Source organism: Rhinolophus ferrumequinum, chromosome 9 (genome assembly GCF_004115265.2).
Source record: "Rhinolophus ferrumequinum isolate MPI-CBG mRhiFer1 chromosome 9, mRhiFer1_v1.p, whole genome shotgun sequence".
Classification (NCBI taxonomy): domain Eukaryota; kingdom Metazoa; phylum Chordata; class Mammalia; order Chiroptera; family Rhinolophidae; genus Rhinolophus; species Rhinolophus ferrumequinum.
Genome location: NC_046292.1, coordinates 92,229,149 through 92,242,935, shown reverse-complemented (window position 1 = coordinate 92,242,935; position 13,787 = coordinate 92,229,149). Strand labels below are relative to the sequence as shown.

Sequence of the window (13,787 nt, the reverse complement as noted above, 5' to 3'; positions counted from 1 at the left end):
ATCATGACTGGTAACTGATTTTTAGTTTTTCTTAATTAATCAGCAGCTCAGATATTTAAATGGAATTGGTTTATCCACACTGTGATAGGCCAGAGGAAAAAAGTACACTAATCTGAAAAACTAGGATATTGTCTAAGTTGGTTTATAATTAAAAAGAACATTTAAAATGAAGAAAATTAAATAGACATGCTCTAACATAATCTTCCTAAGGTAAGGCGACACTGGAGAGGTAATCGAGTCCTACTGTCTTCTGACTTCTGCTGTATTTTTAGTTTTCATTCTGCATTCCACGGTTCCAAAAGCTGAAGTCATCTGCAGGTCAAACCATGGCCTGCGGTGACTGCCTAGCACTTCTTAAAAAATGCATTTTAGTTCTGAAAACATGAAAACTCTTGCTCTGAGGCTGGATTCAATGAACCACACCTCTTTACAAGTTGCTCATCTTTCCTCCCTCCCAGGGCGGACTTCTGCTCAGAGTTTTGCTGTCACCACATAGCTGCGGGGCTTTTCGAAATCCTAGACAATGAAGCTCATTTCCAAGTTGCTCACCTCCCAGCAACGGTGAGGGCCTTCAGAAGGCTTGAGTTTATGGATTGGGGGTGAAGATCTGACAGCAGCATTCTGTAAACCACGGTAACCTACCAGCACTTACAACGCTCCAAGGTGTCAGTCAGTTGCACCGCCCTTACCCTTTCTAAGCAACCTGTGACCCACAGAGATGCCAGCCTACCGGAGCCTGGTGGCAGGCTTATCGCTCTCATCTACGACTTTCAGACACATTCATGTTGGTGCATGTGTTTAAAGGCTGCCTTTCACTCTATGCCCTGCTCAGAATAAGCAAGCAAGGGAAGACAGCTTTCATCCTAGGTTGCTCTTCTGTGAAACACCACAGTGATGAGGAAAACGAATGGCAGCCGCTGGGGTCTGGCCAAAAGCAACAGCACCACACCACTGCCAGAGACTATACCTAATACAGGGCATCATTATCTTCTAGGCCTAAAGTCACAGATGTATGTGCATGTAAACCACTAAGTAAATAAACAGGAACACAGAATGAATTACATCCTCTGATGATTTCAGAGGCAAGCATTTTGTGCATTCCTAAAATATGTATAAGATAAATTAAAAATGGGCAAAATCACGAATCCAGGACTACCACAGACTTCCTCATTGTGTTTTGGCCTGCATCAGACAGGGCCTAGTCGTCACACACTACAATCACATTTGGGTCTGTCTTGGAGATGACAGGTGTGGGTAATTTGAGAGGTACCGGTAACCTTGAAGCAATTGCTATGCTATGTTTTCTGAAATGATAAAGGTGGTCTGGTGCCCAAGTCACGATGAATGAATGAGAGAGAAGATGGGGTGACAAGAGAATGGGAAAGAACTGGGGGGCATGGGATGGTGGGTGGTTAGGATAAAAATGGAGTGGAAGAGGGGAGAAGTAATCGGGAACAGGAAGTAGGGTGGCTATGATAGAAAATAGTCTACAAGCAATTGATTAGGTGGTGTGTGTGTGTGTGTGTGTGTGTGTGTGTGTGTGTGTGTGTAAGCAGGCATACATATTAAGAGACCTAGAGTTTTGTGTAATTCTTTCCATACAATTATAATTTTAGAAACAAAAGTATTTCTGAAGTTTCCAGTTTTATATCTAACATTCTTGGGCATTATTTAAGTCTCTAAAATCAGTGTAAAAAGAGGCATTTCACAATGCTTGGTCTCAGTAAGCAAACTCAGATGCTGAGACAGAATTCTGAGATTAGATAAAAGGTCTCCAGAAATGACAGACTGCAGAGGTTTTACATGTGGTGCAAGGAGACCTATTTGGCCACCTGCCTGAGTATCTTCCAGAGGTAAAAGGGACCTCAGGAGAATCCAACCACCTCACCAGGCAATGACACAGTAGTGACGCAAATTTCAGGGTTAATTTCCTTCTGGTTTGTGTGCCCTGTCTCACGCGGTACTCTTCTGACCTTTCTAAGGAGGCTTTCTGAATGCTGCTGGTTAGAAGCTGGAGTCAGCACAGGGCTAGAGTGAACGCTGTTCCCTAGTATCCTTTCTGGGCTGGTCAGAAAAAGCAGCTTATGACTGGGTCTGCACTCCTCACCACGCCCAACCAGACATTTCAGCGGGGATTCGGAGTGTACCAAATAATTCCCAATTCCATATTTTTAAACACAGCATGAAACAAGCCATCGATCAGCCCACAGCAGCTGGCAGAGGATCAAGCAGGCCCACCGTGGCTTGAACTTTTGTGAAAACAAATGAGGGTTAGGATTTCAGAGCCCCTCTCCAGTTTCAGGCGATCACTAATTCCGACTCTATTTTCCCTAACATCTCAGGCTGCCCAGGCTGCTCAGCCCAGCAGACGTGCCGGCTGGCACAGATCCACGGGCTGCTGTGTTCCCAGAAACTATAGGCCCAAGTGATCAGGGCACTGCCACATCCGTGCCGTCCTCCCACCTTTTTGGCAAAGACTCCAAGTTTTTCACTATGACCTCTCTTCAGTTAACTTGTCAAAGGGCCTTTTCTTTTTTTTTTTAATATATAGGACTTTAATTTTTAGAGCAGTTTTCGCTTTACAGAAACATTACACAGAAAATACAGAGTTCCCATATACTCCTTCCTCCCCATTCCTTGCACAATTTCTCCTATTATTAATATCTTGCATTAGAGTGGTATATTTCTTACAACTGATGAACCAATACTGATGCATTAGTAACTAAAGTCCATAGTTCACATTAGGCTTCACTCTTTATATTGTACAATTTTATGCCTTCTGACAAATGTATAATATCATGTATCCCCACCACCACAGTGTTGTACAGAGGAATTTTTCTGCCCTAAAAAAACCCTGTGCTCCATGTCATCATCCCTCCCCACCCCCCCGAACCCCTGCCAACCACCAATCTTTTACTGTCTCCACAGGTTTGCCTCTTCCAGAATGTCATACACTTGGAATCATACTGTACATAGCCTTTTCAGATTGGCTTCTTTCAGTTGGTAATATGCATTTAAATTTCCTGCCTGTCTTTTTGTTGCTTGATAGCTCATTTCTTATTATTGCTGAATAATATTGCCTTGTATGAATGTTCCATAATTTATCCATTCTCCGACTGAAGGATATGCTGCTTGCTTCCAGTTTGTGGAGATTACGAATAAAGTCGCTACAAACATTCCTATGCAGCTTTTATGTACACATAAGTTTTCAACTCCATTGGGTAAATATCTAGCGGTGTGACTGATAGATTGTATCATAAGACTACTTTAAGGCTTTAAGAAAACTGCAATCTTCCCTCCAAAGGGGCCCCCCACTCTGCATTTCCACCAGTGGCAAACAAGAGTTCCTGGGGCTCCAGACATCCCTGCCAATATTGGCATTTGGGATTTTCATTACTCTAATAAATGTGTAGTGCAATTCCCTAATGACATAGGATGTTGTACATTTATTTTTCCATATGCTTATTTGCCATCTGTATATCTTCTTTGGTGATGTGTCTGTTTAGACTTTTTGCCCATTTTTGATTGGGTTGTTCATTTTCCTGTTGAATTTTAGCAGTTCTTTGTCTACTTTGGATACCAGTCTTTATCAGATATTTGTTTTGCAAAGATTTTTCTCCAAGTATGTGGCTTTTCTTTTGTTCTCTTAATTGTGTCTTTCACAGAGCAGAAGTTCTTAATTTTAATAAGGTCTCATTATCTTTTTCTTTCATGGACTGTGCTTTTGGACTAAAAACTCCAAAATCATCTTTGGTGTTATAACTAAAAACTCCAAGGTCACTAGATGATCCAGATTTTCTCCCATATTATCTGCTAGAAGTTTTTTAGTTTTCCACTTTACATTTAGGTCTATGATCCATTTTGAGTTAATTTTTGGGAAGGGTACAAGGTCTGTGTTGAAATTATTTTTATTTATTTATTTTTTTGTATGTGGCTATCCAGTTGTTCCAGTACCATTTGTTGAAAAGACTCTTTTATCCATTGAAATGTCTTTGCTCCTTTGTCAAAGACTAGTTGACCATATTTGTGTGGGTCTATTTCTTGGCTCTGTATTCTGTTCCATTTATCTATTCTTTCACCAATACCATGCTGTCTTGATTATTACAGCTTTATGGTACGTCTTGAAGTCAGGTGGTGTCAATTCTCTAATTGTTCTTTTTCAGTATTGTGTTGGTTATTTTGGGTGTTGTGCCTTTCCATACAAACTTTAGAATTAGTTTGTCAATATCCACAAAACTGTCCTATGTTATGTTCCTTCTTCATGAAGAACTTCTTTTTTTAAATTTATTTTTATTTTATTATTAGTTTCAGGTGTACAAAATAATGCAATAGTTAGACATTTACACCCCTCAAAAAGTGACAACCCCCCTTCCCCCAATCTACCTCCCCTCTGACAGCGCACACAGCTGCCACAGTTCCACTGACCCCATTCCCTGCGCTGTACTCCACATCCCGTGATGAGATATGTATATATATATATATATAAAACCACAGTCGACACCCATCACTATTCAGCTTCAGCTTCAGGTGTACACTGCAGTGGTCAGGCACCTACACCGTGCATGAAGTGGTCTCCCCGATAAGACAAGTGTCCACCAAATACCCTACAAAATCTTTACAACATTACTGATCATATTCCCCAAACTGTCCTTCGTATCCCTGTGGCAATCTTGTGGTTACCGATTGTGCTTTCTAATCCCCTCACCCTCTCCCCCATCCCCAACCCCCTCCCATCTAGCAACCCTCAGTTTTTTTCTCTGTATCTCTGAGACTGTTTCTGATTAGCCTGTTCATTTATTCTATTCTTTAGATTCCACATATAAGTGAGATCGTCTGGTATTTGTCTTTCTCCATCTAACTTATTTATGAAGAACTTCTTTTAACTTCAATTCTTGCAAGATAAGTCTAGTGGCAACAAATTTCCTTAATTTATATTTGTTTGAGAAAATCTATTTCTCCTTAACTTTTGGTGGATAATTTCCCTAAGTACAGAATTCCAGGTTGGTGTTTTTTTCTTTCAATGCTTTAAATATTTCACTTCACCCTCTTCTTATTTGCATGGTTTCTGAAGAGAAGTCTGATATAATGCTTACCTTTTTTCCTCTAAAGATAAGCTGTTTTTCCCTCTGGCCTCTTTTGATATTTTTTCTTTGTCTTTTATTTTCTGCAGTTTGAATATGACATACTTAATTGTAAATTTTTGGCATTTATAGTACTTGGAGTTCTCAGAGCTTCCTGAATCTGTGGTTTGGCATACGCCATTAATTTTGGAGAAATTGCAGCTAGTTTTGCTTTAAATGTTTCTGCTGTTCCTCTTTCTTTCTTCTCATTCTGCTACTCCCATTGTGTGTATGTTACACCTTTTGCAATTGTCCTGCAGTTCTTGGACATTCTGTTCTAGTTCCCCGCCCCCCATTCTTTTTTCTCTTTGCTATTCAGGTTTAGGAATTTCTATTGACATACCTTCAAGCTCACTGATTCTGTCCTTGGCCGTGACCAGTCCACTGATGAGCCCATCAAAGGCTTTCTTCATAGCTGTCTTAATTTAAAGTCTTATAATTCCAAAATCTTTTCTATACCTGATTCTGATGCTTGCTTTGTCTCTTCAGACTATGGTTTTTGCCTTTTAATATGTCTTGTAGCTGAAAGCTGGACTCGATGTAACAGATAAAATGAACAAATGTAGAAGACCTTTCATGTGAGGTTTTATGTTTATCTGGCTAGGAATTAAGCAGTGTTTATCGTTTGCTGTAGCTGTATCAGAGGCTAAAATTTCCTCCAGTGTCCTTGTTTTTGTTTCCTCCTTTGTCTTTGGGTTTCCCTATAGATTCCTTCTTGGAGTCTGAACCTTGCAGTTCTTTCAGCTGTAATACCCATTCATATACAAGAGCCTGGTGACGTGGTGTTAAAGTGTGAAGGAAGGGAAACATTCTTTAATCCTATAATTAGTTCTCATTCTTTTATTGGTCTATGTCCCTGGGCTGTGACCTTTATAAGTGCTTTTCAGCTTTCTTCCTCATCTTCCTAAGTGAGACAAGAGGGCTAGAGGAGGCTGGAGTTGAGTATTTGCCTTCCTTCACATCAGTTAGACTCTGGTAAATAATTTCCCTTGAGGGAAGGCATTTGTTAAGAAGAAGAGAGAGCTTTGAACACACCCTGTTTCCCTGAAAATGAGATCTAGCCGGACAATCAGCTGTAATGCGTCTTTTGGAGCAAAAATGAATATAAGACTCGATAATATATTATATTGGATTAGACCGGGTCTTATAGTATAGTAAAATAAGACTGGGTCTTATATTCATTTTTGCTCCAAAAGATGCATTAGAGCTGATAGTCCGGCTAGGTCTTATTTTCAGGGAAACATGGTATTTCAAAATGGTTACTTTTCTTCTCCCCCCTGAGGTGATTTTTCTTCATTCTTCACCCTGAGACTCCTGGAGGTAAAACTCATGAAAGTGTGGGGTCCCCCTCATGCTGAACCCCCAAGAGTTTTGATCTCTCAAGCTAGTCCACACTCAGCCTCCAGCAATTAGTCAATCACCGTTTGCGTGAAACCATCTGATGTTGGCCCCGTGGAACTTTCTGCTCCTGATAATCTCTGATTCCTTCTATTCACGTCTCTCTCCAAATTTTGGGGCAGTGTTTTGCCCCGTGACCTCAAGGATCTGAAGGATCTAAGAAGAGTTGTTGATTTTCAGCTTGTTTCGCTTTCTACTTGTTGTGAGAATGATGACTTCCCCACCTACTCCTTACGTGTTGGAGTGGAAAATGGAAGTGAGTTCAATGGACTTCTAATTTATTTTTCTCTTCAACTAAATGCAACTCAGATCAAACATGGAAAGGTAGTTCATAAGGCAAGGAAAGTGGTAAAACCAGACAGGTAGAACATTTTAACTTAAGACTCTGTCAGAGGTAAAAGATTAAAATAGATTTTACAATTATTTTCCACATGACACATTTATAAATTCCTGTAAGGAGGGATTTCCCTGTGCCAAAACATGTTTTCAGGCATTTCTTTTAATTATTTAAAGTTACCATAAAAATTACTTAAATATTTTCATTTACACAAGCCCAGTAAGCCTTGCCACTAAACACTACAAAGATTTCATTATTTGTTTAAAACAAGCACCCACCACAGCACATTCTAATTCCTAACCCTAATACTGATAGCAAAGGAACACATTTTCTAAATGAGTGCTGTTTACCAAGATAGCCCTAGACAAAACTGCTTTTCAAATGATTTATATGACCCAATTGCACGCATACACACACACTCTCACTCTCACACACCGTACTCTCTCTCTCACATATACAGGCACATATTGTAAAAACAAGGGAAGACACCATTTTGCTGGTGAATCCTGTGTCAAGTGCAGATAGGTAGTGGCTGTCACATCCTCTCCACTGAGCTGAACCTTTATGAAGACTGCCTTTGGCACTGGATCCAAACCTGAGCAAGAAGCCTTGTGATGCCCTCTTCCACAGAAGCATATGGATTGTTCCAGCCCGTGGGGGTGGGTGGGAAAGAGGTTTAAAATATAAATAGAGACCAGGACAAAGACTACCTTTATTTAGAGGTGACAGCAACATTAAATAATTTAGGTCAGCTGATGCAAGAGCTGAGAAGCTGAACCTTTACAATGACTGACATGGTTCTCTATCTTGCTTACTAGGCCAGGCCAGCGTGGCCTGGTTAAAGCTGACTATTTGTTCAGATATGCTCTTTGCTCCCATACTTGCTGATATCAACCTGTGGGAGTTTAAGGCCCATGAGTGATCCATGGAGTGATGGCGGAACGCTACTGGATATAGGGAAAGTCACTCACACACAACACCTCCAAAAGGGAGTTTGGCCCCTGCAAGTTGCTACAGTTCAGTATGCACCATATTTTGATAGTGTACAGACAGTGTTTTATTGCAGTCAAATAATATCTGGAGCTCTCACAACAGCAAACTGCGGGCACTTCAAAGGGATTCCAGTCCAACTAGAACCATCATTACAAAACAAATTTTAGCTTTATTGTTAGCCAGACCACAAAGGGGTAGAGACTGTGCCAAAGTAAATGCTCTTGAAATCTCCTCTATATATTACCTTTGAACAATTAATTGGTCTCCTGGAGACAAGGAAAAAAAGAGAGGAAAACAAAATAGAAGATTGACAATGGACTATATTGTTCTTGGATGTTGTAGCATGGACAAACCATAGTCATACTGCACAACTACGTGCTCTGAATTGATCATTAATTTTAGCTGGTCTACAATTTTGCACAGTAGGTTAGGTGTCATAAACTGAAATCATACTCACTTTGTAGATTATTTTTTTAGTTGGTTACAGAGAGAAGAGTCTACTGCATCAGAGAATCTATTGTACTTAACATCCAGCTGTTCAATGGACCACTGCCACCAAGCCTCAGAGGTGACCTTCACTCATGAAGCACTTCTCTGTGGCTAACCCAAATTCCTAACACATGGGCCGTTCTCCAACTTGACTTCTTCCAGCATCCTCCAAAGTGACAAGACGTAACTGACTAGCCAGGTTAACGAACAGCACAGGTAGGTTACTACAGTGAATGAATGGGGGACTGATCCATATCAGGAATGAAAGGTTTTGGGGTCCCAATCCCAAATATCAGAATCCCTTTGCTGTAATAGCTATTTGTCTTCTTACACCTCTTATCTTCCAAAGTTCTGTACAACTTAAGGCTCGGATCAGATTTTAGCTCTGATTCACTGTGGTTTGATTTCTCATATTGGGAACAGTGCCTGTCTTCTGGCCTCCCTCCCTTGGGAGCTGTCATGAATATATATTATATTACCTTTTAATGTGACATTTCACATTGATAAGGTCCTTTGAGATCCTCATATTAAGGGGACTTACTAAGGAAAAGTATCACTGATGCCATCCATGTATTCTAGATGCAACATCTGAAATGTAAGAATCACAGAATAATTCCCCTGTAATTACCTTTACTCAGATGTTGCCTAGCAAGCAAACTACAAAAATAAGTCTGCAAAGATGTCTATCCAGAGTGGGTGTGCAAGAGTGCTTGTCCTTTCTGAAATTAATGTAAGTAACCTAACAGGATGCTTTTCATGATAAATCACCTTGGATGATGTTTCCTAAAGAAAAGCCATGTAAGTGGGCCAGAGACAATTTAGCTCTTGGTCTGTTCTCTCTGGCTGTTCACATTTACTGCTGCCTCTTTAGGAGGGAGGCTAAAAAGAAAGCAAAACGCACAGACACCTACACACACCATACACGGACACACACACACACGCACACCCACACACACCATAAACGGACACACACATGCACAGACACCCACATACACCATACACGGACACACACAGACACACACACACATGCACAGACACCCACACACACCATACACAAACACACACACATACACGGACACACACACACGCACAGACACCCACACACACCATACACGGACACATACATGCACAGACACCCACACACACCATACACAGACACACACACACATGCACAGACACCCACACACACCATACACGGACACACACACATACACGGACACACACACACGCACAGACACCCACACACACCATACACAGACACATACAAGCACAGACACCCACACACACCATACACAGACACACACACACATGCACAGACACCCACACACACCATGCACGGACACACATACACGGACATGGACACACACACACACAGACACCCACACACACCATACACGGTCACATACATGCACAGACACCCACACACACCATACATGGACACACACACATGCAGACACCCACACACACCATACACGGACACACACATGCACAGACACACACACACACCAAACACGAGCACATACACACATGCACAGACACACACATACTCCTCTCCGCCCCCAAGGGGTGATGGGCACAGGGCGTGTGTTGACTCAGGGGAAGGAATGTGTCGGCACATTTGCCCCTTGGCAGCGTCCTACCACCTGGACATGTTGGTACTCGTCCAAATGTGACAAAAGCTCCTGCTTGACTGACTGCATGACATCACACTGCAAATTCTGTCACATTGTTGGATAAGTCACTCATTTTTCAGTCGGCTGTGTTCTAGCATGCAGGGTTCTAAAATGGCACAGGAAAAAAGGAGCCCTACGGTGTTCCACACCTGAAGTGAGGAATCACAGAAGGTTCCACGCTCAGGACAACGGGTGCGGCTCTGAGTGCAGACCGGGGCAGACAGACGCACAGCAGGGCTGCCTGACTGACAGGGCTTTCAACACAGGTGCGCTGAGGGCTTCACAGGGACCAGTCAAGTCCCACCAGCCCTTCTGATCTGAACACCACATTGAAGTGCTGGGAGTTGAATATAGAGAATGCTGTGAACCTGACTGTCAAAACACCACTTAGTGTATTCATGTAGAAATTCCTCCTTTTTTTTCCTTTTTTTAAACTTTTATTTATTTTAAGTGTGTTTTTCTAGGACCCATCGGCTCCAAGTCAAGTTTCAATCTAGTTGTGGAGGGCATAGCTCACGGCCCATGTGGGGATCGAACCGGCAACCTTGTCATTAAGAGTACCGCGCTCTAACCAACTGAGCTAACTGGCAGCTCCATTCTCCTTTTCTTAATAGAGAGATATGGGATTTAGATTTAGAAGACCTGGCTCCACATTATGGACCTTTCAAAACTTACAAATCTTCCAGCCTTCTGTATTTGGTATGTTCTGGGTTGATGAAATGCTCTTTTCTTCCAAAATTTTGACACTTTCTGAACACCTACATTTTACCTTGCAAAGTAGATGCAATTGTAAGTAATTTGATGGGATTCATTTATTTTATTTTATAATTTAATCTAAAACAAATACAAAGAAAAAAAGGGAGTTCATGTCCAAAAAAATCTTAGCACACATTTCATAAGCGGTCACAATTTTAGACAGGAAAAAGCCAGCATTGTGTTAGAGCTCCGACAAGTTCTCCTTGGGCTCCACTCCCAAGGTCTCCACCTCCATCAAATTCAGTCAGTGGTAGCCTAACTGTTGGCATTTTGGTCAGGTTCACAGATAGACTCTCCAATGCCAGCAAGGGAACGTGCACCCAGGTCTTCTGATGTCTCAGAAAGATCAATCTGGATTTTTTTGCAAAATCTTCTGATATTTAAATTCAATTAAAGAAAGCACATCCATTGGCCCCGCTGGTCCTAGAGGCTCCTGATTGGACACCTCTGGGTGGGCAATGCAGAGCAGGGAAAGAAAACGTGTGCAAATGCCTGCAAACCTCACTGCTTAGTTCACGAATTTTCTTTGAGATTGGTTCCTATGCCATGTGTTTTACCCCACCCATGGCTCTAGTGTTAAAGTTAACCCAAGAAAATGTGGCTGAAAGGCTGATGTCAGAAGCCCAGGAATCCTGGCTTCAGTGCTGGCTTCTCTTCTATTTGCTCTTCAGCAAATAGGATGTAACCATTTACCTCCACAGGTTTCAAGGAGAGGGGGTGGGTATCATACACAAATGACATGATATGCTGATTTGGGGGAGTAAAAACTTTAGACATAAGAGTGATTTTGATCTCACTTGTATTTTCCCTAAATTTGTTTTTCATTGAGTTAAAAAATTCCTTTGCACACGTTCAACTTTGTATTTACAAGTCATCCGAGGAAGTAGTAGGCTCTTGGCCTTTAATGTGTAACTAATCATATTTCATCTGTCCTAAAATCCTCTGGATTATCAAGACAAGTTTTCCTAACTATAAGTGCAGTGCTTTGTAACATACACAGAGTGGGTATGGGGCATCAATAGACCCACGTCAGTACAGACTGAACCTGCCATCTGTTAGCTACCCTGTTTCACCGAAAATCAGACCTAGCTGGACAATCAGCTCTAATGCGTCTTTTGGAGCAAAAATTAATGTAAGACCCGGTATTATATTATATTATGTTATATTATAAGTCTCAGTCTTATATTATAGTAAAATAGGACCGGGTGACTTATATTAATTTTTGCTCCAAAAGACGTATTAGAGCTGATTGTCCGGCTAGGTCTTATTTTCAGGGTAACACCGTGTGTACATTACACAGTTCACTCATCTCTTTAGGTCTCTGTTCCCCCATTTGTAAAATGGGAATAATAACCATAATACTTAACTTCATAGTGTTGTGAGGATTAACTAAGTAATAAAGATGAAGATGGGAGCAACTGGAACTCTCAGCTATTGCTGGAGGAAAGGCCTAAGGGCAGAGCGAGCTTGGAAAACAGTTTGGCAGTGTCTTACAAAGTTAAAAGTATACTTCCCACAGCAACCCGCAATCCCATTCACAAGTATTTACCCAAGACTAATAAAAACTGAGGTCTACACAAAACGTGTACGTGAATGTTCAGAGCAGCAGCATTCATCCCATCCCAAAAGGAAACAACCCAATGACCTTCAGTTGCTGAGTGGGCCAAAAGGTACGTTCTCATACAATGGGACACTACTTAGCAATACGAAAGAATGACCTAGTGCCGTGTGGAAGAACAGGGGTGAATCTCAGCCATTACGTTAGGTGAAAGAAGTCAAACACAGAAGACCAAAAATGAATCATTCACTTTGTATGACCTTGTAGAAAAGGAAAAGCTATAGTGACAAAAAAAAGTGGGCTGAAGGATTGACTGCAAAGGGGCAGGAGAGGACGTCCTGAGGTAAAGGAATTGTTCTCTGTCTGGGCTGTGTGATGGTTGCTGAATCGTATCCACTGCCCATAGTCATCCAGTTGTACACTGCAAGTGAGTGATTCTTATTTTAAATAAATTATACCTCATTTAGGCTGGGGGCAGGGGAGCCAAGCACGGTACCCAGCACCAAGTAAATACATCAGGTAAAGTGTTAATCCTCTTCCTGTTTAGTTGTCATTTAGAATTATAACCCTGTGCTTAGATGTGCTAATGCTCCTGTCACCAAAGCCACGAGGCCTACGTGTTCATGTTCCCCTTCAAGTCCTTCTGACACTAATCTGCCTCCCGCGCCAATCCCCCCCCCCCTTTTTTTTTTTTACTATTTACCTCAAAAAAGAGAGTTGGAGAGAGAGTGAGAGAGCGAGAGAGAGAGAGAGAGAGAGAGAGAGAGAGAGAGAGAGAGAGAGAGAGAGAGAGATAAGGTAGAGAGACTTAAACAAGCGTTTGTAAAGCACCCTGGGACACTTCCATAAAAGTGATACAGGAGTGCCAGGTATTGTTACTTATTCTTTTTTTTTTTTTTTTATAATAGACATTTATTTAAAGTAATACATTTGCAGCCCAGATAATTCTAAATTGTACATTTCAGAGTTATACAACATCATAAAAATACTTTGAGGATAGCTGCATCCAAACATTTCCATTACATGATTATTTCTTTGCCCATTCTTCTCTCTCTTTTCTTTCCCGAATAACCTCTTTCAGATAGGGTTCAAGGTAGAATTTATCCTCCTCGTATTTTGTCCACTGCTCTTTAGGCAAGATCTGCTGCCTCATGGTCAGGTCCAATGCTCTCTTGATTCGAAACACCCTGTCATTATACAAGTTCTCAGGAAGCCTTCTTATTGCTTCTTTTACATCTTCATCCACATGTATTGTGTCATCGCACATTAACCCCAGTTTATTGAACCCTGCAGCATTGTAATACCATTTTCGAATACCCTCTAGCCACCGGCTTGATGCTGCAACAGCAGGCCTGCTCGCCATTTTGGCCCGTGAACGAAGCGTTGCCTACTGGGTAAGTCTTGTTACTTATTCTTTGTTTCAAGTATACAAATAGTACAATTCTTTGTCTGATAATTGACTT

The 13,787-nt window shown here is 41.4% G+C and overlaps 2 protein-coding genes across 2 annotated transcripts in view; both read right to left on the bottom strand.

Annotated features, from left to right (window-relative positions):
• Nucleotides 1-13,787, bottom strand: part of GMDS (GDP-mannose 4,6-dehydratase) — a 659,903-nt gene that overhangs the window by 50,316 nt on the left and 595,800 nt on the right. The window lies entirely within an intron of this gene.
• On the bottom strand, nucleotides 13,227-13,722 carry LOC117027358 (cytochrome b-c1 complex subunit 7-like). The gene has a single exon (XM_033115018.1). The coding sequence runs from the start codon at nucleotides 13,685-13,687 to the stop codon at nucleotides 13,352-13,354; it is 336 nt and encodes a 111-aa protein (XP_032970909.1). The 5' UTR covers nucleotides 13,688-13,722; the 3' UTR covers nucleotides 13,227-13,351.